Source organism: Caretta caretta, chromosome 2 (genome assembly GCF_965140235.1).
Source record: "Caretta caretta isolate rCarCar2 chromosome 2, rCarCar1.hap1, whole genome shotgun sequence".
Lineage (NCBI taxonomy): Eukaryota > Metazoa > Chordata > Testudines > Cheloniidae > Caretta > Caretta caretta.
The window spans coordinates 262855873-262881872 of NC_134207.1; the positions used below are offsets into that span (position 1 = coordinate 262855873).

General features: G+C 49.4%; 2 protein-coding genes across 4 annotated transcripts in view; one reads left to right on the top strand and one right to left on the bottom strand.

The window, feature by feature from the left end:
- The window catches only part of GJC2 (gap junction protein gamma 2), a 126851-nt gene that overhangs the window by 97878 nt on the left and 2973 nt on the right, over positions 1 to 26000 (bottom strand). The window contains exon 2 of one of the 3 annotated variants that reach the window (XM_075126060.1): positions 22444 to 22783. The exons of 1 other annotated variant lie outside the window; for it this stretch is intronic. The gene's annotated coding sequence lies outside the window, so the exon portion shown is untranslated. Of the gene's footprint in view, positions 1 to 21707; positions 22411 to 22443; positions 22784 to 26000 lie in introns of those variants that run through there. One more of the 3 variants, XM_075126059.1, reaches the window with a different exon arrangement.
- LOC125631146 (uncharacterized) lies at positions 12507 to 14422 on the top strand. The gene is made up of 2 exons (XM_075124810.1): positions 12507 to 13149; positions 13738 to 14422. The coding sequence occupies exons 1-2, from the start codon at positions 12567 to 12569 to the stop codon at positions 14271 to 14273; spliced, it is 1119 nt and encodes a 372-aa protein (XP_074980911.1). The 5' UTR covers positions 12507 to 12566; the 3' UTR covers positions 14274 to 14422.

Below are 26000 nucleotides of genomic sequence, written 5' to 3' on the forward strand. Positions count from 1 at the left end.
CTTAAGGAAGATCCTGGCTTTTGGTCCTGTTGACCTGGGCAGTGGATGCTCCATGACCTGCCTGCTTTTTTATCCCACATTTCTCAGAGATGACCTGGGTCGGACGTAGAGGGAAATTAAACACCAGCAAAACATCCTGCTCCTCGTTCTCTTTGTGTCCCTGGGAGAGAAGGGAAGGGAAATCAACTGAAGGGTTTTTTTGTTCCAGATCTCACAGACGTCCTGCCGTACCAGTTACTGCTGCCGAGAATCTGAACTGCAGACAGCTCATGGCCAGCTGCAGCATTTACAAAGGTGCGGACAAGTGCCAGACAAAGGGAGTCACGGGAGCCTGGATGTGCTGCACGTCTGCCCCTGAGATTCAGGCCTAATACACCAGTCCAACAACATGACTATTGTTAGGGGAAGTACAGGCTGAGCTTCTGGTGTCTTATCCCCTTTAAAAAGAAAAGGAGTACTTGTGGCACCTTAGAGACTAACCAATTTATTTGAGCATAAGCTTTCATGAGCTACAGCTCACTTCATCGGATGCATACTGTGGAAAGTACAGAAGATCTTTTTATACACACAAACCATGAAAAAATGGGTGTTTACCACTACAAAAGGTTTTCTCTCCCCCCACCCCACTCTCCTGCTGGTAATAGCTTATCTAAAGTGATCACTCTCCTTACAATGTATATGATAATCAAGTTGGGCCATTTCCAGCACAAATCCAGGTTTTCTCACCCCCCGCCCCCCAAACCCACTCTCCTGTTGGTAATAGCTTATCTAAAGTGACAAGAACGTCTGGGGGGGCGGGGGGTAGGAAAAAACAAGGGGAAATAGGTTACCTTGCATAATGACTTAGCCACTCCCAGTCTCTATTCAAGCCTAAGTTAATTGTATCCAATTTGCAAATGAATTCCAATTCAACAGTCTCGCTGGAGTCTGGATTTGAAGTTTTTCTGTTGTAATATCGCAACTTTCATGTCTGTAATCACGTGACCAGAGAGATTGAAGTGTTCTCCGACTGGTTTATGAATGTTATAATTCTTGACATCTGATTTGTGTCCATTTATTCTTTTACATAGAGACTGTCCAGTTTGACCAATGTACATGGCAGAGGGGCATTGCTGGCACATGATGGCATATATCACATTGGTGGATGTGCAGGTGAACGAGCCTCTGATAGTGTGGCTGATGTTATTAGGCCCTGTGATGGTGTCCCCTGAATAGATATGTGGGCACAGTTGGCAACGGGCTTTGTTGCAAGGATAGGTTCCTGGGTTAGTGGTTCTGTTGTGTGGTGTATGGTTGTTGGTGAGTATTTGCTTCAGGTTGGGGGGCTGTCCGTAGGCAAGGACAAGTACTCCTTTTCTTTTTGCGAATACAGACTAACACGGCTGTTACTCTGAAACTTATCCCCTTTAGGGACTGCAGTCAAAGCTGAACTCACTGGGTCTACACAGCAGCTACCAATAAAAGGCTAACCAGTTGGTACTTCATGGTGCTGTCTGAGACTCTCAACCATGTCCTTTATCCTTACAGTAGCAAATAGCTGCCCTTGTGTTCTTGTACTATGTGCTGTCCCAGAAATCTCTTGGGGTGGTTGTGCGCCGTTAGCTCTTCAGCAGCAAACAGAATTATTCCAAGATTTGAGCAGACATGGTAACTGTAACTCATTCAAACGCAGATGTAAGCAGGGTCTGAATGAACTCTCCCCTGATAGCTATCTGGGTGGGGAAAGAGACTTCAGGAGCAAATTGTATTTACATGAACACACCTACTCTGCTTAGATAGCCAGGAAATAGAGCACTGTGTTGCTTAAAGTGATCAACTTTGGCTGGTGTTGGGTTACAAATCACTTTAGTACTGAATGCAGGGGCAGTGAAATCTGTTATCAATGTTGTTGTCTTTATTGTATGAGTAAAGGGGAGCAGAATTGTGCTTAATCTATCCCAAATGAGGGGGTTACCCTCAGCTGAAAGGACCTCATTAAGCCAGGGGCTCAAATGCCAGACCCCTGTGAAAGTAAGAGGTGTGAGGACGGTGTCCCAGCCAGAAGATGTGGACTCCCCCTAAGGGTCCCTGGTCTGGTTTAGCCTGTTTCTCCCCATTGTTCAAAGATAGAATTAAACAGACTTCATTAGGAGCCTTTTTGTTATGTTAAGTACTCACGAAGAGCTGAAATCACTTGTAGTGGGGCAGTGTTTCTGTCCAGCCTGCAAAGAGCTAAAAATCACTAAGAGACTGACCTATAGAGGTCACAGCAGAGAGGTAGGTGGCAGTAGAAGGTGACTGACAGGTGGCCAGCGGACACGACCAGCAAAAGTGGTGAATAATCAGCTGGCGGGAGGCAGCGAGAAACAGCAGCTGGCATGGCAGCCAGGCTGCAAGGAGCAGTGGCTGGCAGGGCGGCCAGCAGAGAGGAACAACACCTAGCGGGGTGGTCAGCCAGAGCAAGTGCTCAGATGGCACAGTAAGCCAGGTGTCTTCTTCCTCGGGTGGGAGATGCAGTGACACAGATGCACCTCTGAACCCTGAGTCCTCACTGACTAAGGAAAACCGCTGTGTGTGGGGTATGGTGAGGGACCAGAGGGAGGCACTGTAAAGGAACTTTTGGTTGTAGAACTCAAGAACATGAGGCAGAAGACTCTGCCCCTCACACTCCGGGGTGGGTGTCCTGCTCATAGTTTTAGGTTTATGAATCTTGCTTGCAGCATTTTCCCTAATTAATGTCGGGTGACTTCCCTCCTTTCATTAAAAGTTTCTTTCCTACACTCAGACTCTGTGCTTACCAGTGGGGAAGTATTGCCTCTCAGAGGCGCCCAGGAGTGGTGTGTAATTTTCCCAGGTTACTGGGTGGGGTCTCAAGCCCATTCTGTGTTGTATGGTTGAAAAGGAACCCCTAGATATTGAACCCACCCCAGCTGCTGCCAGCACCATCTGGCAGAATGGTTACACAAACCAAGGCTCTGTCCAATTCAATGAGACTTTACTAGCATGGCAAGTTACACTACTGTTAAAAAGAGACAGACCCCCTTCAGGTATTTGTCAGAGGTGTGCAAGAGCTGCCCAAGGTAGGGTTACATGCTGTGTCTGGGTCTGATCTCCTGCATTCGTGTGTCATCCGCATCCATTCTTCATTTGGTTGCTACATAACGTAACTCTGATGCTTCCTGTGTCTCCCCTTCCTCCCAGCATCAGGCAATATTTTTTCTGATCACTTTCTCATGAGAAGTCTTTCACAATTCCCAGTGTATTGGGTCCACTTATACTATCTGACACCATCTCCTAGTGGTCTTCATTTTAAAGTCATCAACATCTAAATAATCAACTTTCCTAGAAAGTCAATTGTAACTGATGCTGACGCCAAGCAAGCCAATACAAATGTTTATAACCATCCCTGGCATTGGGCTGGCAATTCCGAAACTCCAGGGATCATAACAAACCTGTCCAAGTACGACCTGTCTACATAACAAACCAAGGGCAGATAAAACTGCCGCATGACCTGCTTCAAGCAGAATACGCTACTTACTTCCATCTCCTCCTCTTCTGAACTTTTTAAGCCTATGGATTTACAGGTGAATATATCCATAGACCTTTCTTCGTGCTGCTGTACCTCTTGGCCTTATCGCAGCAGCTCCTACATACTGCAAAGGGCTGATAGCTCTGTCTGTCGCAGATGAAGGTTGGCCAAGAACTGGAGCAGCATGATCATCCCTTGTTCTTCACTCCTTAAGTTTCCTGGGTCTTGATATTCAGATGATTTTGGCCTCACTGCCATTGCTCCATTCTCATAGCACCCTGTGCCCTGCTCCTGCACAGAATCACATGGAAGGCTAAGCGCAGGCTAACAGAATTCCACATATGGATTCAATGCAGGAACCACTGGGAGAAATTCCCTGGCCTATGTTAAGCAGGAAATCAGATGAGATGATCACAGTGTTTCTTCTGGCCTTAAAGCCTATGGCTATGTGTATTTGGCAACACTACCAGTGTGCCACAATCTCTCGCATGGCTTGGCGCACAAAAGAGGAGAGCAAGCGTACTGTTACTGGTGGGGGAGGTGTCAAAGGGGACATTTATTCCACCCTCCTCCAAAACTCACCTTTAAGGGGCTCCAAATTATTGCCAGAAAGGCCAGGATCTGTACAAAGTTATCCAGCATTAAGCAGTGGAACGGCAGCAGATTGCAGCATCTCCATCCTTTATGATAGGTTTCAGAGTAGCAGCCGTGTTAGTCTGTATCCACATGTACTCCTTTTCTTTTTCCATCCTTTATGTAAATCATAAATCACAGCACAATACTGACCCAATAGCCAAATATTACGTGTTTTAACTCTCAGAAGCGGAGATTTTTCCAGGGGTCCAACTAGTCCCTGGACTTCTGGAAGGTCGGTGGTTTTTTAAGTCGTGACATCCAGGGCCTGCCCACTAATCACCCCCTAAATAATGGGACCCGAGAACTGGCTCTGGAGGAGACAGCTGGGCCATAACTGGCTGTGGTGTTGGAAAATCCATGGTAACCACCAGGGCAGACTCTTCCCTTTGCCTCTCTTTGCACCTTCGGCATCCCTCCCCCAAGAACTCCAGTGCAGCGCAGAGTTGCCCTGGGTGGTTGACTCACTTTCTCAGCTGCTGCAGTATAGACCTAGCCTAAGCCTCATCTCCTCAAATCCTGCTCCCATAGCCATGGGTGCTTCCCATGTAGGGTGACCATATTTCCCAAAGGTAAAATGGGACGCCACGTGGGGCTAGCCCCATTTCCCCCACCCCTCGCTTCCCTATACGGGGCTGGCCCGAGCCCTGCCCCTCCCTCCCCATGCAGGTCTGGTGTCTTTGCTTGCCTGAGCCCTGCCTGCCCCCCGCCCGAGCCCTGCCTCCCCCACCAGTGCGGGGCTGGCATCACTGCTCACCCCCCCTTCCCCCACATGTTACTCTGCACTGATCAAGTTGGCAAGAGCAAATGGGACAAAGGCCCACTTTTGCCAAAAAAGTCGGGAGGGCCTGCACAGGGCTTAAAAAAGGGACTGTTCCAACCAAAACGGGACATAGCATCATCCTACTCCAATAAGACTGATCCACTGCCAGCTTTCACAAGTGTCACCATGGGCTTGCCAGCTACATTGTCTCAGAGAGCTGCAGACAGAGAGGCCGTGCAGTGGAGGCCTTGAAAACTAGTATCCCGTACACTGTTCTCTCTCTGTGTGAGAGTGAAACCATGGAAAATGGCTGTTGAAAAGCAGCCAAGGGCAGTAAACCAAAGCTAGTGCAGAATCAGTGAACTGTTATGGGGCTCCATCTCAAATTGATCCCTTGCGACTAAGGGAATCTGGACACGCTATCTGAAGAGCCTGGCTCTCTGTCCTGAAGAGCAGGACCATTTCCCCAAGTCATTGCTTACCAATGATCGTTCACGTGTTGCAGGAGGAGCCAGGAGAGTGGCTGGTCCACTGTGCATGACATGCGCTCGCTCCCTGAGGGGCAGACAGGGGCGGAGGAGGAGAACCAAAGCCAATCACACAGCGGGGAGATTCACTGCCTCCTTCCCCTGCTCCCCCAGGCTCTGCCAAGCTGAGTGGGTGGGGAGCACGAACAGCACTCAGCCCTGGGGCGAGCAGAGGCCCCTGCACTTATGCTGTGATCAATCCTTGGCTGGATAACAGGGAGAGAGCATAGTTAGCAGAGTTTCAATACAGTGTTTAGCCATGGTAACCGTCTGATGCTGGCAGCTTATTGCATGGCATTGGAGAACCACTGAGACCTAGCGGGGCTCGCTGACACCACCAAAAATATCCAGGAAGCACTCAGCAAAGCTCGCTTCCTCTCCGCCCTCCAGAAAAGGTTGTTTCAGGCTCTGCCGCGGCTGGGCTTCACTCTGACTTATAGATCGGTGTCCTGCTGGGCCAAGGTCAGAGGCACTTTGGCTACCCGCGGCACTAACAGGAAACATGACTGCTGTACGGGAGAGGGCTCTCCCAGCCCGGCCATGCCACAGCTCTGAGCCACCGTTCTAATTGGTCAGCAGCCTGGCTGGCTCCAAGCATAGTGTAATGCCACACACCACGTTTGACACCTGAGCCAAAGCCCACACTCATCGGGGGAGAGCCTTTCCATTGATTTCAGTCAGCTCTGGAGCGGGCCCTTGGGTAGTAACCACGGCTGCCAGCCATGCCTCACCCCTGCTAAAGGCCTAGGCTGGGCCACGAGGGCCTTTCTGTAAACTGGCATGCGGCATTTTGCCACATGGGCAGGCTCCCCTGGCTGTGCCCATGGCATCAGGTTGGCAGAGCCTCCTTCCTCTGTGCAACTGGAGACTCCAGAGCAGGGATACTCACACTGAGGCTCGCGAGTCCCAAGTGGCTCTGTAATGCGTCTCCTGCAGCTCTGTGCAGCACATGATATTAAAATGCTCTCTGTGATTGTTCCATCCACTATAGTGCTATATAGTCAATCCATGCACACGCCTCTGGCTCTGTTGGGTAATGCGGATTGCTAATTCGGCTCCTGAACCCTTGAGGTCTGAGTATCATGGCTCTAGTGTGTATGCACCTCACCCCGCTATACACACGCCGCTGGCTCCAGGCTCTCTGTCGGCCGCTAGTGCACTATGGGAGAACTGACCAGCTTTTCCCACAATGCATTGGCGCAGCTGCCCTGTAGCAGCTGAGCTGCTCGTGGATACACACAGTCAGGAGGCGGAAAGACTGTGGGATGGACACAACTCACCATGTGTTTGCTGTAACCAGCTTGGGTGACAGAGGGTCATGGAAAGGTTACAGAAAGACAGCTGGACAGGCAGCGTGGAGCGCCCTTTTGTCCTTGCTGAATGAGAACGCGTGCTGGAGCCATCACCATGACGGGCTCCTCACTCAGACAGCCCACAACAGGAAATGACAAGTGTCCTCAGCAAACAAACAAAAAGCCGGCAAGGAGCTTGGATGGCTTGGGGAGGGGTTGATAATGGGGTCTAGTACCCCTCTAGTCTGGCAGGTTGCTAACTACACTGAAGGCAGTTACCATCCAAAGGCTTTTTGGTACCCTACAAGAAACAGGCAGAGTCATTTCAGTCTGGTTCACAAGGAACAGGTGCCCACAGGATGCCTCAGCAGAGATGCAAAGGATTAAATAGAGGCTAACCTATCCTCTCAGCCCATAGGGCTAGCTTAACAGAGCTAGGCTTTTCCCGCATCCACGTGGGTCCCTGTCCTGCTGACAGACGGGAGGCTTTAGTGTCCAGGCTGGCAATCCGGCACCCTTCACTAGTGGCGCTGGATGCTAGAAAAAGATCTTAAAGACAACAACAATGGTGTTGGGGCAACATAGTCGCTTTCCAAAGACTTTTGCTATACTGGCAATTGAGCTGATTGGGAATTTTTCGACTAAGCTTTTTTTCATCCGAAAATGCAGATTTAATTGAAACTGAAAACGTTTCTGAGAATGTATCAGTTCCAACTGAAAGGTGTCTCAGGTCGAGGATGGAATTTCTGGTCAAAACAAGAGCAAACCTGCCTTAGGATACCAAATAGCCCAGTGGTTAGACCACTCTGCTGGGATTTGGGAGACCCAGGTTTCAATCTGCACTCTGCCTGATTTGGGCCAGGCATTTGAATCTAGATCTCCCAAGTACCAGGTGAATGTCCTAACTAATTGGCCATTCTGGGGTGGGTCTCCCTTGTTTTTTCCATGAAAAGTTTCAGAAGTTTTCATTCTGATGAGAAATGAAACCCAGATGCGGATACCTTGATATTTTTCATGAAACAGAGCTCTTGTTTTAGTCCTCATTGACAGATTACAAATAAATCCCCAGCAAATATTTCCAGCCCCAGCATGCCCTGCTTTTTATGGCACAAGTGCCTCCACACAGCTATGCATATTGCCCTTGCCTAGTAACAACCTAACCCATGCACACGCCTCCATTGGGAAAAAGTGTGATGGTCACCATTTTGGCTGACACCCTGGCAATTTACCTGTGGACCCCCAAAGCTAAAAAGCACAGGCTGCTACAGCTTGAGACCCAGGCTCTCTAACTGGCCCAGCAGCAGCCCCCTATCCTCTGCAGATTGGGCACAGAAGAAACCTTGTATCACACACACATCGGGGGAGGTGGGGTGTCACACGAGCACAAACCGCCATGATCATGTGGCCCGTAGCGCTAGTCAAAAAGTTTTTCATTCAAATGATTTTCTGATGAAAAATGCTCTTCTCACAAAACAAAAAATTTTCAGGGGAAAACTTTAGTTTTGCTGGAAAATTTTCATCAGAAAAACCATAATGATGTTCCCAGCTGACCGCCAGGAAGGTTCACCTCCCGTAAGGGAAATTGACAAAAACTTTCCTGGCCCAGGTTGATCACAGAGACACTCTGCAGCTTAGCCTTCCACCGAGCTCCAGGAGCTGTAAAGGCAGAGAGCTGGAGCTCTCAGCCTTGCTCACTCCTCCGCAGCTTGCGGAGCCAGAGTCTCTGCCTCTCCATCTCTAGAGATTAGAGGGACGGGAAGGGGGAAATGGGGAGATTAGCACCCCACCTCTTTGGCTCCTGGAGCTGCAGGGGAAGGGAAGGGAAGGGAGGCTGAGTAGCCAGGCACTCTGGCCAGGGAAGGTTCTGGTCAGTTTCAGAACTGACATCGACAAGAGCCTTCCAGGAGAAAGGATGAGAAATTCCATTTGGTTCTTCTGAAATGGAATTTCTCTTTAAAATTTCCCACAAAAAATCTCACCTCTGACTTTTCGTCCTAATTCAAAACAATTTTTTTAAGTGAAGTTTTTCCGGAAAAGGGATTTCCTTCTTCCAGCTCGTCCAAAAAGCCCTAAATTAAACACATGCTATAAAGGACAACAATACTGGATGTTTACAGAGCGACTTCCGATCCCAAAGATTCCAACGTGCGTAACAAACTGCGCTTCCCCTACCAATGAAATGCAGCCACCTCTGAGGTGGCATGTGGCAGCATTCAGCTTCAACAACCAGGAAAAGTAATTAGGAGTCCCTGGTTTTGACAAAGCTTACCAAATATGGCATTAAAAAGCAGCTACTCACACCAATGTCTCAGTTCTTAGGCACTTGCAAGGAATTGACTGTTTCTCCTAAGCAGTCTGCTACGAGTGATATTCCCAAGAGTTCTAATGTACCTGGAAAAGTCTGTTCACTGTGGATTCAATTTCTCTTTTCATTAAACACTACAACTGTATAAAGAGCTGCATTATGTAAGATAAAGGATGTTAAGCAAGCCAGATGCAAATTAAACTGACATGTCTGTCATTGGGTGGACTGATATAACGTGGCAGCTGCTTCCCCAACATTCAGGCCCCATCTCTGTCTCCAGCAGGATTCTTCTGCCCCTGATTTTCCTCACTGTGATTAAATGTTGGAGTGTTTTTGTGTGTGTGTGCATGAGAAAGAGCATGCAGGTGTGTGATGTGGGTGTGCATGTAAGTCTGTGGAGTGTTCTGAGTGTGGGTGTGTACACACTGCTGTGCATGCATGGTGTTTGTCAGCAGGAGTGCTGCAGAGAGTGTGTGTGGTGTTCGTGCGGCACACGTGTGGTGCTGAGAGCGCACAGGAGTAGTTTGTAAGCATGACTGTTGTGGTGTGGTAACACAACCTGCTGAATTTGTGTATGCAAGGTGTACTTAGAGCATCCGTGTGGAGTTCACATGCACTAAATGGGGTGCGTATGGTGTTTGTGACAGCATTGTGTAAATGCTTGAATGTTTTGTCTATTAACCCCGCTCAAAAACAGTTTTTCACCCTCGATCTTATGCCAACTTCCCATGTCTCTGCATGGGCCGGCAGAACAGCGGAGGAGAGATTTTGTTAACAATCTACAGTTCCAAGAGAAAATGAGCGAGATCAAACAAGCTGAGAAGTAGTATCTGTCAGAAAACCTGTTCTTTTTGCAGGCAGGCTAGAAGAGGCAGGTTCTTTGGCCAGCTGGAGTGCTGCTTTATGTGCCAATGTGAATACTACTAGCTTGGTGTGGGTCTCTCTCGGCTATAGACACTGCAACTCAATCTCCATCATCATCATCATCATCTTATTCAGGCACTCTCAGCCACGAGTGATGCTGCCATATTTCTGTAGGATTTCCAGAGTCTCAGCTCCTGGAATGTGCTCAGTACCTCTCCCAGAGCCTCTGCTGTACTGTAATGTAACTAATACGGCGCGTTTGAGAGAGAAATCAATTCTCCCCTGGCACCTCGCTTCCCTGTGACTGAGCTTCCCCCTAAAATAGCCATTGACAATGAAGACATCATGAGCCAGTCTCGTCCATGCCCCTGCTGGGTGGTAAAAGTTAGCTGCTATGGCTTGGATCTGTCCCTAGGTTCCATTAGGACTGGGTCGTCCCCATGTTCCTCCCTTAGGGCATGTTACAAATCTGGTCTATTTCAGATGGATTATTCTTACGGTCCTTGTGCCGGTATTTGACCCTCCCTTTGGTTTTTCCCATTCCTCCCTCTGGAGTTGGGAACTGGTCCCTTTGTGGGTAAAGTGCTGGCTACTGGCTTTGTGCCAGTTCTTCTTTTAAAGGCTGACGGCCCGTGGCTGGCTGTTTCATTTGGGGCTTGCATTATACAATCATTGTAATATCGGGCCTAACATTTCACACAGCCCCACAAGGGGGATGGCTCTGGCTTCTCTCACTCCCTGAGCTGAGTACATGGCAGACTCAGTCCCTCTGTGGAGGCTGCAGCATCCTGCGTGGTAGAAAACAGACAGGACTCTGTTATGCTGAATATACAAAGGATTCTTTACTGAAGCTGCGGGACATTGACACTAACTGTTGTCCTCCCTGGCTCTCTACCTCCCAGCCTGACTGACAGAACCTGTGCTACCTACCATTATCACATTCGTTCTCACTAAGTCCCAGCTTGGATCTTGCAATCACAGAAGGGACTGCCACACCACATTAGACTCCTGCCCACCCCGGCACATATTGGACACTACAGAGAGAGGGCCAAGGACTGCACGCTGCTGTCAGACTACGAGAGGTGCTGGTGGGACCTCCATCTTTGGGACAAGGCAGGGTGTAGTGATGTGGGGCGTTGCTGACTTTGGGCCTGACTGAGATGTCCCAGCATGCAACGGATTGGCGACATCACCGCTGACCAGTGCTGGAGCAGGGGGCAATCTGGCAGTGGAGCACGGAAAGTCAGTTTGATTTTTATTCAGTAATGGGCTGCTCTTTTAGGGTCTGAAATGTTCTCAGAGGACAAAGCAAGAGGAATATGAAGTTGAGAGAACAGATGGATAGTGACTAAAACAACTTCCTTTGGGGAAGACTCTCTGCTCCAGGACAGAGCAGGGGTACCAGACTCTGCTAGCACAGTATGCACTGGGATATCTCAGCACAAGGAAATGTCAGCCATCATGGTGCATTATCTGTGTGTGCCTGGAAAAATACAAAATGTGACATTTTAAACAATCATTAAGAAGGCTGCCATAAGTCTAGCTCCCTGGGAGTATGGACGGATCCTTTCTTTGTGCCTCTCTGCAGAGACCAAGAACAATGCCTCTAGGAACAGCTGACAATGCACAACCCCACCACAGCCCACCACACAAATAAATAAATGGCTTAAAGCTACAATTAGATTAAGGTCAATCTGCATAACTAATGGTTTATTCAAACACATTCCGCCCCTTCTGTTCCTAAATTGTCCATGAAGAGATTGCACTTTGTTCAAACTTATTTCTCAAACAAGCACTTTGGAAAATTTTACTCAGAAGCTAAGCAACTTAATATGACGATCTGGGGACTGCGTCTTTACAGTCTGCGGTGTACTGAAAACTGTGTACAAATTGTAGAGCTATCACTTTAAATTTCTAAGGCATTTCCTTGCATTTCCTTTGCAGGCTAGGTGGCTCTTTAACGAACCCAAAGGCAGCACTGTTAAATGCCATTCTCCATTCACCATACAGTGAAACGTTTCTCTTGCCTCATCTAAAAGACCTTTCAGCTCAGCAAGTCGTTCTGTTTCTCTGGTATTTGCAGTACCTGTATATAAAGTGCAGTGAAAAAGTTAGTATGAATTTTCCTGGCATGCGCTCTCCAACCATAAACCAGATTATGGACTGGATGTGCCTGTTACTAGATGCTCATTTTACAGTTGTCGTGACGCTACCAGAAGCAAAAGGATTACTTTTTAGCTGTGATCAGAGTCAGCCTGAAGACAGACAGCCTTGAGTAAGGTGGGGTGAATTGTGCCTGTGTCTGTCTGTCTCTCTTAGCCCTGGTCTACACTAGGACTTTAGGTCGAATTTAGCAGCGTTAAATCGATGTAAACCTGCACCCGTCCACACAATGAAGCCCTTTATTTCGACTTAAAGGGCTCTTAAAATCGATTTCCTTACTCCACCCCTGACAAGTGGATTAGCGCTTAAATCGACGTTGCCGGCTCGAATTTGGGGTACTGTGGACACAATTCGATGGTATTGGCCTCCGGGAGCTATCCCAGAGTGCTCCATTCTGACCGCTCTGGACAGCACTCTCAACTCAGATGCACTGGCCAGGTAGACAGGAAAAGAACCGCGAACTTTTGAATCTCATTTCCTGTTTGGCCAGCGTGGCAAGCTGCAGGTGACCATGCAGACCTCATCAGCACAGGTGACCATGATGGAGTCCCAGAATCGCAAAAGAGCTCCAGCATGGACCGAACGGGAGGTACGGGATCTGATCGCTGTATGGGGAGAGGAATCCGTGCTATCAGAACTCCGTTCCAGTTTTCGAAATGCCAAAACCTTTGTGAAAATCTCCCAGGGCATGAAGGACAGAGGCCATAACAGGGACCCGAAGCAGTGCCGCGTGAAACTGAAGGAGCTGAGGCAAGCCTACCAGAAAACCAGAGAGGCGAACAGCCGCTCTGGGTCAGAGCCCCAAACATGCCGCTTCTATGATGAGCTGCATGCCATTTTAGGGGGTTCAGCCACCACTACCCCAGCCGTGTTGTTTGACTCCTTCAATGGAGATGGAGGCAATACGGAAGCAGGTTTTGGGGACGAAGATGATGATGATGATGAGGAGGTTGTAGATAGCTCACAGCAAGCAAGCGGAGAAACCGGTTTTCCCGACAGCCAGGAACTGTTTCTCACCCTAGACCTGGAGCCAGTACCCCCCAAACCCACCCAAGGCTGCCTCCTGGACCCAGCAGGCGGAGAAGGGACCTCTGGTGAGTGTACCTTTTAAAATACTATACATGGTTTAAAAGCAAGCATGTGAAAGGATTACTTTGCCCTGGCATTTGCGGTTCTCCTAGATGTAGTCCTAAAGCCTTTGCAAAAGGTTTCTGGGGAGGGCAGCCTTATTGCGTCCTTCATGGTTGGACACTTTACCACTCCAGGCCAGTAACACGTACTCGGGAATCATTGTAGAACAAAGCATTGCAGTGTATGTTTGCTGGCATTCAAACAACATCCGTTCTTTATCTCTCTGTGTTATCCTCAGGAGAGTGAGATATAATTCATGGTCACCTGGTTGAAATAGAGTGCTTTTCTTCAGGGGACACTCAGAGGAGCCCATTCCTGCTGGGCTGTTTGCCTGTGGCTAAACAGAAATGTTCCCCGCTGTTAGCCACAGGGAGGGGGGAAGGTTGAGGGGGTAGTCACGCGGTGGGAGGAGGCAAAATGCGACCTTGTAACGAAAGCACATGTGCTATGTATGTAATGTTAACAGCAAGGTTTACCCTGAAAGAGTGTAGCCACTGTTTTATAAAATGTGTCTTTTTAAATACCGCTGTCCCTTTTTTTTTCTCCACCAGCTGCATGTGTTTCAATGATCACAGGATCTTCTCCTTCCCAGAGGCTAGTGAAGCTTAGAAAGAAAAAAAAACGCACTCGCGATGAAATGTTCTCCGAGCTCATGCTGTCCTCCCACACTGACAGAGCACAGACGAATGCGTGGAGGCAAATAATGTCAGAGTGCAGGAAAGCACAAAATGACCGGGAGGAGAGGTGGCGGGCTGAAGAGAGTAAGTGGCGGGCTGAAGAGAGTAAGTGGCGGGCTGAAGACAGGGCTGAAGCTCAAATGTGGCGGCAGCGTGATGAGAGGAGGCAGGATTCAATGCTGAGGCTGCTGCAGGACCAAACCAGTATGCTCCAGTGTATGGTTGAGCTGCAGCAAAGGCAGCTGGAGCACAGACTGCCACTGCAGCCCCTCTGTAACCAACCGCCCTCCTCCCCAAGTTCCATAGCCTCCACACCCAGACGCCCAAGAACGCGGTGGGGGGGCCTCCGGCCAACCAGCCACTCCACCACAGAGGATTGCCCAAAAAAAAAGGAGGCTGTCATTCAATAAATTTTAAAGTTGTAAACTTTTAAAGTGCTGTGCTTAAAGTGCTGTGTGGCATTTTCCTTCCCTCCTCCACCACCCCTCCTGGGCTACCTTGGTAGTCATCCCCCTATTTGTGTGATGAATGAATAAAGAATGCATGAATGTGAAGCAACAATGACTTTATTGCCTCTGCAAGCGGTGATTGAAGGGAGGAGGGGCGGGTGGTTAGCTTACAGGGAAGTAGAGTGAACCAAGGGGCAGGGGGTTTCATCAAGGAGAAACAAACAGAACTTTCACAACGTAGCCTGGCCAGTCATGAAACTGGTTTTCAAAGCTTCTCTGATGCGTACCGCGCCCTCCTGTGCTCTTCTAACCGCCCTGGTGTCTGGCTGCGCGTAACCAGCAGCCACGCAATTTGCCTCAACCTCCCACCCCGCCATAAACGTCTCCCCCTTACTCTCACAGATATTGTGGAGCACACAGCAAGCAGTAATAACAGTGGGAATATTGGTTTCGCTGAGGTCTAAGCGAGTCAGTAAACTGCGCCAGCGCGCCTTTAAACGTCCAAATGCACATTCTACCACCATTCTGCACTTGCTCAGCCTGTAGTTGAACAGCTCCTGACTACTGTCCAGGCTGCCTGTGTACGGCTTCATGAGCCATGGCATTAAGGGGTAGGCTGGGTCCCCAAGGATACATATAGGCATTTCAACATCCCCAACAGTTATTTTCTGGTCTGGGAATAAAGTCCCTTCCTGCAGCTTTTGAAACAGACCAGAGTTCCTGAAGATGCGAGCATCATGCACCTTTCCCGGCCATCCCACGTTGATGTTGGTGAAACGTCCCTTGTGATCCACCAGAGCTTGCAGCACTATTGAAAAGTACCCCTTGCGGTTTATGTACTCGGCGGCTTGGTGCTCCGGTGCCAAGATAGGGATATGGGTTCCGTCTATAGCCCCACCACAGTTAGGGAATCCCATTGCAGCAAAGCCATCCACTATGACCTGCACATTTCCCAGGGTCACTACCCTTGATATCAGCAGATCTTTGATTGCGTGGGCTACTTGCATCACAGCAGCCCCCACAGTAGATTTGCCCACTCCAAATTGATTCCCAACTGACCGGTAGCTGTCTGGCGTTGCAAGCTTCCACAGGGCTATCGCCACTCGCTTCTCAACTGTGAGGGCTGCTCTCATCTTGGTATTCATGCGCCTCAGGGCAGGGGAAAGCAAGTCACAAAGTTCCATGAAAGTGCCCTTACGCATGCGAAAGTTTCGCAGCCACTGGGAATCGTCCCAGACCTGCAACACTATGCGGTCCCACCAGTCTGTGCTTGTTTCCCGAGCCCAGAATCGGCGTTCCACAGCATGAACCTGCCCCATTAGCACCATGATGCATGCATTGGCAGGGCCCATGCTTTCAGAGAAATCTGTGTCCATGTCCTGATCACTCACGTGACCGCGCTGATGTCGCCTCCTCGCCCGGTATCGCTTTGCCAGGTTCTGGTGCTGCATATACTGCTGGATAATGCATGTGGTGTTTAATGTGCTCCGAATTGCCAAAGTGAGCTGAGCGGCCTCCATGCTTGCCTTGGTATGGCGTCCGCACAGAAAAAAGGCATGGAACGATTGTCTGCCGTTGCTCTGACGGAGGGAGGGGCGACTGACGACACGGCTTACAGGGTTGGCTTCAGGGAGCTAAAATCAACAAAGGGGGTGTCTTTACATCAAGGAATATTTCAGGCAGGACTTCACTGAGGGTTCCAATAAGAAATGGTGCACCTAAGTTATCGTTCTTATTGGAACAAGGAGGTTAGCCTGGCCTCTGATTGATACATGGCTAGATTTACCTCGCTGCACCTTCTCTGTGAGTGACTGCAGTGTGACCTAGAGGAATGAGTCCCCTAGACAGGGGAGGAGGCAAATGAGTACAAAACAAATCTGGTCTATTTCTTGTTTTGACCCACTCCATCTATCTTTTACATCTTTGGCTGGCAGCAGACGGTGCAGAAGGACTGCATGCCATCCACATCTCATGGCTGCTCGGCAGAAGATGGTACAGTACAACTGCTAGCCATCCTCATCTCTTGCCTGCCTGGCAGAAGATGGTACAATACGACTACTAGCAATCCTCATCTCTTGCCTGCCTGGCAGAAGATGGTACAGTACGACTGCTAGCAGTCCGTATCGCCTGCCCGCTCACCATAAGACGGTTCAATAGGACTGACTGCAGGACTAAAGAGAATGACCTGGTCAAGTACTCCAAATTTAGTCCCTGCGCCCATGTCTGCCCAGGCGCTCCCAGCTGACGTGGCCAGGAGCACCTCGGACACGACGAGGACGACTACCAATCGTATTGCACCGTCTGCTGCCAGAAGGCAATGGGTTGCTGCTACTGTGCAGCAAAGCCGTACCGCGTCTGCCAGCACCCAGGAGACATAGGGTGACGGTTACCTGAGCGGGCTCCATGCTTGCCGTGGTATGGCGTCTGCACAGGTAACTCAGGAAAAAAGGCGCGAAACGATTGTCTGCCCTTGCTTTCACGGAGGGAGGGAGGGAACGGGGGGCCTGACAATATGTACCCAGAACCACCCGCGACAATGTTTTAGCCCCATCAGGCATTGGGATCTCAACCCAGAATTCCAATGGGCAGCGGAGACTGCGGGAACTGTGGGATAGCTACCCACAGTGCAACGCTCCGGAAGTCGACTCTAGCCTCGGTACTGTGGAAGCGCTCCGCCGAGTTAATGCACTTAGAGCATTTTCTGTGGGGACACACACACTCGAATATATAAAACCGATTTCTAAAAAACCGACTTCTATAAATTCGACCTAATTCCGTAGTGTAGACATACCCTAAGAGAGCAGCCTGCTTTGTCTCTCTTTGGTTTTGGTTCTTGTGTTATTGTTCTGAATTCTAAGAAATAAAGTTATATTTCACTGCAACCTTCCAGTATTTTATGTTTTATCTAATTTCTCTGTGTGTGCGTGGTGAAAATAACACTGTTTATGAGTTGCGTGTGAGATCATGGTCTCTGTATGTATCTTTGCCAAGCTGCAATCTCCATTTTGAAAGTATAAGCCTCCTGTCTTCTTTATTATCCTTTCACTTCCATGTTGGACTGAAACTCTAACTGGGGAACTGGCAAAGGCCTAACAAAAGTGGACTGTTAAATCTGGATGGAACTCTATTAAAAAAGAAAGCACCCTAGACGAACAGCTGGCACCTACCTTTACGGTTGCTACCTTTCTAATTGCTGGTAACTGGACCCCCAAGGCTCCCCCACTCTGCCCCTTCCCCCAAGGCCCCGTTCCCATCACTTGCTCCTCTCCCCCTGCACCCACCTCCGTCACTCGCTGGATTGTCTGCACCTCCCTCGCCCCCTCAGCTGGGCTCCCTCTGCTTCAGGGCTGGGATGGGACCTATTGCGGCCTGACAAGGAGCCTGCCTGCAGGTAGGAGGCAGCCCTGGCTGAGTGGGGCTGGCACAGGTTAATGACCCAGCACCTTTCCCCACCCTGCGGTCACCAGACTTTTGGTATCTGGTCAGTACCAACTGGATGCTGCCAGGTCCCCTTTTTGACCAGACTTTCTGGTCAAAAACCGGGCATCTGGCAACCCTAAATGGCACCCATGCACAGAAGCCAAAACCCGGATGGCTGCAACCCTACCTACCCTGGAGAACTGATTTGTCAGGGAAGAGGTCACCTAGCAATGAGGTGACCTGCCAGAACTCTGGTCAGCTGTTGAGGCCAACCAGGGAGTCACCTGACAGAGCAGGCCGGAAGATTAAAGAGGACCAGAGTGGCTTTAGATGATGGCTCCTCAGCCATTTTTACTCCTTAAGATGAGGGAAGCAACTGCAGGAGCCAGATGAGGCAAGGGAGGTGCAGGACACCCTGCCTCCCTGAACACAGGGGAAGGGTCAGCTGGAGAGGGGAAATGCATGTATGGGGTATTATTTTTGTAACAATCTGTACATTTCTCATACAAGTAAGTAAAGAGCACTAATGTATTAGATGCCTGTACAAAGTAACTGTATATGCCATATGCCCCATGAGACAGCTGAACTGTGTCCCAGAAGACTCATACCTTCGGTGGGATTGTGGGAGAGAGTATGTTTAAATTACAGGAAAAAGAACGAGGAAAAAGAACTTGTGGCACTTTAGAGACTAACAAATTATTCCCCTTGCTTATTTCCCCTCCCCCCCCCCACTGTTACTCACACCTTCTTGTAAACTCTTGGAAATGGGCCATCCTGATTATCACTACAAACATTTTTTTCTCCTGCTGATAATAGGTCACCTTAATTGATCACTCTCGTTATAGTGTGTGTAGCAACACCCATTGTTTCATGTTCTCTGTGTGTGTATATATATATCTTCCTACTTTATTTTTCACTCCATGCATCCAATGAAGTGGGTTTTAGCCCAGGAAAGCTTATGCTATAATAAATTTGTTATAGTCTCTAAGGTGCCACAAGTACGCCTCGTTCTTTTTGCTGATACAGACTAACATGGCTACCACTCTAAATTACAGGAGCAGCACTGGTTCCAGGGGCAGGATAGGGATTGCATGGATGCAACTCTTGGGAGTGGGAAGGTGCTAGACAGAGAGTCTGCACCCAAGCAGTGTGTCTATGACCCCTATGACTGGGCCAGTACCTGGGCTGTGTTCAGACTCCAGAGGCTTGGTCGCCTTCCAACAGTCTGGTGGGTTGCCAGCAGGGGAATTCCGGTTCAGACTTTAGGAACCTAAAGTCCCACTGAAAGTCAAGGGGACTTAGACTTCTAAGGCCAGGAGTACACAAGCAAAGGTTGCTGGCTATACTGGTGAAAGCCATAGCAGTGCACCCTCTTAGTGCAGATGCAGTTTGTACTGGTAAATGGTTCTTTTGCCGGTATAACTTATGCTGGTTCCTGGAGCAAAATAACCCACACCACCAAAAGCATTTTTATGGCCGTAAAACTGTCTCTAGACTAGGGCTTTTGCAAGGCTATAAAAATGTCACAAACACAGATCACACCTCTAAATGTTACTGCTGTATCAGCAAAAGTTTTTACCATACCCTTGGCCTTAGTCACTTAAGTGCTTTTGAAAATGTGGCCCTCTATGAACAATTCTTAGTCAGTAGTTTGATTGCAGACAGCTTGTGACAGGAATTCAGAATTCAAGATGTTTTAACTGGACACAGGTCCCATGACGTTGCGGTTTGCTGAGTGGATGGAGCGTAACGTAACTCTTCGGATCAAGTTGCTAGTGCAAATACTTATGATCACCAATCTGAAATTGGCTCTCTGCATTTCTGCACTATTGACTTGAAAATCTGTTTCTGCAAACATTCCTGCCAGTGAACCCATTCACTAGAATGGTCACGGACAGCAAACACGAATGGAGTATGGACACTGCTAAATCAATTTACATAAGCATTCAAATCAACATTTTTTGAGGAGTTTTTCAGTAGTATACACCCAGCTGTAGCTGCAGTCTTGCCCAATATGTATCCTTAAGTTCTGTGCATAGGCGCGGGAACTAGCAGTGCGGGGGGTGCTGCAGCACCCCCAGGTTTTACACGGGGCTCTGCTCCTGGCCCCATGACCAGGGTCCCGACTGCTGGCCTCACGGTAAGGGCTCTGTGCCTGCCCCTAGCTGTGGCCTCAGCCTGGGCCCCCTTCCCATCCTGTCCGCGTCCTCCCATCCTGAAGCCATGGCCCTGCTCCCGGCCCCAGCTCTAGGGGCGGCAGGGAGCTTAGCCGGGGGCAGTGTGGGGATGCAGCACCTCTACTTTAAAAAGTCTTCCAGAGTCACTGTGTTCTGTGCATCATGATTGGGGCACGTTGGTTCTGACTTACATGCTTTTCACATCTGAAGAGATAAACTTACTGCGTTATCGTCTGACTATTTTCAGTCAATTATACCCCCCAAAATCCTGGCATATAATGGTCTTTTTTCTGTCCTTTTTAAAATCTCTCAGTGGATGCTAAAGTCACCATGTGGTCCACAGTAAAACCCTAAATGTTTGTGGTGTCAAATAAACAATGATCAAAAGTAGACAAATGAAAAACAAAGTTTAAGAGAGATTATATAATGCAGCCTATGATCCGGAGAGAGAAAGTCAGATTGAAAGGAGTGAAGCAAGCATTTGGTGGAAATACACACGGGTTTACAACGGAAGTGCAGATTTTTGCTGAAGGCACAATGTATGCAACCACTTGAAGAATTTTAATTGTGGCTTATTTTGTACATGGGTCTAAGCAGGAGCCAGGAGCTTTTAATACCAAGAAAGCAATTTTGTATGCAATGCCAGCTCAAACAGGAAGCCATCAGAGGGGCCATAATTAGGCAATAAGACACTCCCAGGCAATGGATTTTAGGGGATCTGTTGGACGCCTTGAGTGGTGTTCAGGGACATGAGGCCGAAGGGCATGGGACTTTCAGAGAGCAAGAAGTGCAATTATTTCCAAGGACTACGCTGGCCCAGAGTGCCTGCTTCCTCTTAGCAAGACAGCATAGAAAGAACTCTAAAAGAAATAAAAAACGTTAGAGCTGCCCATTTTAGAGGGGCTAGAAATATAGCTCTCCAACTCACGAATCATGGCAAACCAACTAGAATGTGGCACACCCATTCTCCCACCTCCATATGTGGAACAGTGTCCTGCTTTCAGACTAAAATGCAGTGTAAGTCAAAAGGCATCTTCCAGCTTTCCATTTGCCTGTGTAGATCTGCTGCACTGCTGTCCTGGGTAAAGGACTTCCACAGTGGCATCCGATGCATCATGCACCAAGGGCAGACAATTGTAACCCTGTCCGCTCATCACACTGTCTCACATACAGTTTGGTGGCCTGGGACGGGTTCACGGGGTACAGAAGTGGTTGGGGGAAGGAGGAGTTGCTGGGCACTGCACAGCGGGATTGGAGCAGGATCCAATTTCTCATAGTGGGAGGTAAGAAGCCAATCAAAAACATGCTGCTCCCTCCACATTGTCACACCAAGGGTTACCCTGGGCCCAGCTCTTCTTTGACGGGGGCAGTCTCCTTTTCCAGTCAGTGGCTAGTCAAAGCAGCGTGACTCTGGGGAACCACAGTTACTCTCAGCCAGCTGGATGAGAGTTCAGACCTGCTCCATTTGTGTGTCAGGAGAGGATGGGCCAAATACAGAGAGGAGTCTAAGTTGGCAGAATTCACCCCGCAGACCTTGCCAAGAACGATTTTGCTCTCACAGTGGTGTAGGTCAGGGTAACATCATAAAAGCCAGCGGTGTAACTGGCACCAGGACCTCGGTACACACCTTACCGCAACTTAGACATCACCCCCCTGCCCGCCAACACATTCATCTCTGCATTTGTCCCAGTAAGCCAGCCCAACTCAGCATGACTCGCAGAGAGGGGTGTAGTAGGAAAGGCAGCTAACCGGAGAGTGTAAGAGTACGTGAGGGAGGCCACCCCCTATTGTAACTTACCTGTTCTCTTGCCCCATCCAGTCCATAGAGAATGCAGCCACTCAGCTCAGCTCCCCTGCCCTTGGCTCCCACTGCGTCACTTCTTTTTCAAATCCTTCCTTCGGCTCGCCTGGCTCCACTGCACCAAATTCAAGCCCTCTGCAGTTGCCTTCAGTGCCCTACATAATTCTGCCCCTCGCTACGCCCTGCCGGGCTTACTGCATGGGCCTGCATCCCCATCCGGTCTGCCAGCAATGCCCACTCCAGCGCACTGTCGGTCCACCTCTCCCCTGCCCTTCCTTCCACATCACCCTCTGACCCATGAAACTCCCTTCTCAAGCTGGCCCACAAGGTCGCTGCCCTGCACTCATTAAATCTCTCCCAAAGACCCACCGCCTCCAAGAAATGAGCCGATGATGGGCCGGAGCCAAAGCCCTCTGCAGGCCACGAGAGGCCTTCCATTAACTCCAGTGGGCTTTGGATAAGGCTCTAAGGCATCTGTTTATCTGTTTCATCTCTTCACACTCCAGGGAGCTGACCATTTAGGGACTGAATGCTGACAAGGAGAGGCCTAGAAGCACCAGCAATAAGTCTGGGGGCCGCTGTCGGGGGAGAGGAGCGGGTGATTGCGGAAAGAAGATAGGCACTTACTGACTGTTGACATTCCAGCCTTAATGTTAACTCGAGGTTATTTTTGTACCTACACACAGTGCTGCAGAGCATGCACATTACGAGACAGGCAGACACCCGTATTTACCGCTAATCTTGGCTCAACGAAGCTTCCTGTCGGGGAGACGAGGAACATCTGTGCGGGATCTTGAAGGCAGCACAGCACATCTGTCAAGGTGGTGGCAGCTCCCGGCGGGTTTGCAGCCGGTTTTGCACAGATAAGTACTAACTGATGTTACAAAGTTGCTCCGTTCACCGGGACCGTTTCAATCTGGGCGAACCCTCTTTAACCCTTGTTCTACTCATCACCCTCAGAGACTGCAGTGGTGATCCAGTTGGCAGAGGGGATGTCACACTCACAGCAGAACTCAGCCCTCCCTGCCCTGCAGCCTTGGATAATCATCGCACATCACAGCAGGAGGTGCAACCTGGAGGGGGAAAGACATTGGACATGGGTCTGCTGGACCACTGCACAACACTAGGGGCCAGATTCTTTTCTCCTGTACCCTGGCCTTACTTCAAACAGTCACTCCAGATTTACACCAGTTTAAGTGAGGCTTGGTCTACACTGAAGATTGGCCCCAGTTATAGCCCAGAGGTGTGGCTGCACAAATGCAAGCTACAGAATAGACAGACTACTGTATATTGGACGCTGTGATTTGCACCTGCTTGAAATCAGGATGAGATGCACTGGCTTATATTGGCTTTGCCTGCCTACATCAGAGCAGCCACACTAGTGGCTGAAACCCCCAAGGTGGACAAGGCCTGAGCTCTAGATCTGGACCCATCTCTCTCTGCTCAGGGGCCTGCCAAAATGCTCCTCGTCTAACTCAGTGCTTACGTAATGCTTTGCTGCTTCTCGTATTTTACTGCTGGAGGCAAAGGCCGAACCAGCCAGACAAGTGCAGGATGTACCCCCGGCTCCAGTTTGGCAGGCAGAGTGAGCATGAATAGGTCTGAATGAATGCTTCCCAGACAGCTAGCTGGGAGGGAGGAAGAGACCCTGGGTGTGATTATGTAAATACAGTTTGCTCCTATTTTGCTTAGGTTTGCTATATATTCAGCTGATGGAGCGGTGTTTTGCTCACTGTAATCAACTTGGCTGGTGTTGGATCACAAATTGTCTTAGAACTGGATGCCGGGGTAGTGACATTGTGGTCACCAATGCCCCCCACCCAGGGTGGGAGGTGAACTCTGCAGATGCACCTCTGAACTCTGGGTCTACACTGACCAGGGACAGCAACTGTGAGTGGGGTGTAAAGAAGGGTCGGGCACATGAAGGCTCGGGCACATGAAGGCACATTTTGGGTTGCTGAACTTAAGAACCTGAGGGGAAAAGGGCACTGCCCAACCTACTTGGGGGTGGGTTTTTACTCATGGTTTATGTTTATGAACCCTGTTTGTGGTGTTTTCCCAAATTAATGCCAAGTTACTTCCCTCCTTTTAATAAAAGTTTCTTTTCTACACTCAGACTCTGTGCATGTGAGTGGGGAAGTTTTGCCTCTTAGAGGCACCCAGGGGTGATGTATAAATTTCCCAGATTACTGGGTGGGGGTTTGAGCCGGTTCTGTGTTGGAACGATGGAGAGGAACCCCTAGATATTGAACCCGGCCCTGGTTGCTGCTGGCTCCACCTGGCAGAAGGGTTACAGACCATTTACTGTGAGTCAGTGAGGTGGGAGGAGGAAATCATTCGCCGCACTGTGCATCAGGTCAAAGCCGAGTCTGCGAGAGGGGAGTGATCTAAGCTGGGCTCCTGCGCTCCCGTCGCTGGTCACAGGAGCGACTCTCTGCCACATTCCCGTGCCCAGCCAGCCTTTGAAAAGCAAGGCAGGGACGCAGCCCTTGTGGTTAGCGAGAGCTGCCTTCTCACCCTGGCGCAGGGACACCAGTCGGCATCCTGGCTGAGCCGGGAAAATCCTGACGAGAGGCAGAGCCCAGTGCTCTGAACTCCTGCCCTTTCCACAGCTCTTAGACCAGTCCTGTTCCTTTCCAGCCTCACAGCCACACCTCTCAAACAGGCCCCCACGAGATCCCCCCTCAGCCACAACAGCCTCCTCTCCGTTCTCCCAGTGCACACACACAGACGTTGCCTCCCTTCAACCCATACAAAATACAGCCACTCAGGTCATCTCCCCAGCTCAACCAATTGACCAGGTCCTTCACCACTCCCAGTCCCTCCACTGGCTCCGCATCTGTTAGCCCAGCAATTTTAAGCTTCTGGTCACCCCCACCCTTACAGGTGTGTCCCTCCCTTATCCTTTAACCACCAGCCCACAATGCCGCCGAGCCATATCCCCTAGCGCTCCACCCCCTCTGCACCCCCTGCATTCTCACTCTTGTCGTCTCGCTCGTCATCTTCTCCCACAACTGCCTCTGCAGTCTCGTGTGCATGGTGCAGGCTCACCGCGCTCAGCCACAGAGCCCGTACCCTGCCCACACGCCACGCCCTCTTACAGACCCACTCGTCCTGTGCAGCCCCAGTGAACCTAACTTCTAAAATAACCATCCGATGGAGCGAGCTGTAGCTCACGAAAGCTCATGCTCAGATAAATTGGTTAGTCTCTAAGGTGCCGCAAGTCCTCCTTTTCATCTCGCTTCTCCTTCCCGTACCCTCTGCCTTATACCGTGAGCTCTTCAAGGTGGGACTGTCCCTGCTTCGCTGCCTGGAAAGCACTAGTACACAGTGTACACTATCTCACAAAGCGTGACAACATTTCCTATTTGTGTAACACTAGCACATAGGGGGCCCAGCGAAAATCAGAGCCCCTTGGGGCTAGTGCTGTCCAGACACACAATAAGAGAGAGCTCCTGTCTCAAGAGCTAACACTTAGCGCTTAAGCAATGCTTTTCATCTGTAGGGCTCCAAGTGCTTTACAGAGGTGGAGATCACTAGAGCTGGTTGAAAAAAAAATGCCTGTTATAGGTCAGGGAAATTTTTTGAAAGAATTGTTTTGCCAGATTTCCCCAGGATACGTTTTCCAGGTTTTAACTGGAACTGAAACCTAAACATTTTTTGTTTTTTGAAAACTATTTTGGTAAAAAATAAATGAATACAAAAAAAAAAAACATGGCACCTTAGAGACTAACAAATTTATTTGGGCGTTCAGGGCCCCAGTTCCGAAAACCAACAAAACAGAACCAAATAGCACTCCGGTTCTATTTTGCTGGTTTTCGGAACTGGGGCCCTGAACGCCCAAATAAATTTGTTAGTCTCTAAGGTGCCACGAGTACGCCTCGGTTTTTTTTTTTTTTTTTTGGCTGATGCAGCCTAACACGGCTACCACTCTAAATGAATACAGTTTAGTTTTCAATAAAATACATTGGTCACATTTTTCCCAGTTTTTTAAAAAATAAACTAAAGTGAAAAATATTCCAAGACAATTTTGGTGTAGGTTGAAAACCCATTTTGTGTCAGAAAAATTTCAGGTAGGTCTATTCAATTCTCCCCATTGTACACATGGGGGGACAAGGAAGCAGGGTCAAATGACCCCTTACTGGCCTTGGCTGAGACCTAACCTCTCTGGACCTGATTCTCCGTTACTCTGTGCCTGCATTTGGAAAAGATATCACTCTTGGGGCAGCCATGGACCGACCCAAAAGGCAGCCATGGGGCTGCTCTAGCTTATGCTCCAGCTGCAATAGT

Bases quoted from the DNA above. Each gene is read 5' to 3' on its own strand.
- LOC125631146 (XM_075124810.1), top strand. From the start codon at position 12,567: ATGCAGACCTCATCAGCACAGGTGACCATGATGGAGTCCCAGAATCGC. The intron at 13,150-13,737 runs GTGAGTGTACCT...TTTCTCCACCAG, and splicing joins AGGCGGAGAAGGGACCTCTG to CTGCATGTGTTTCAATGATC.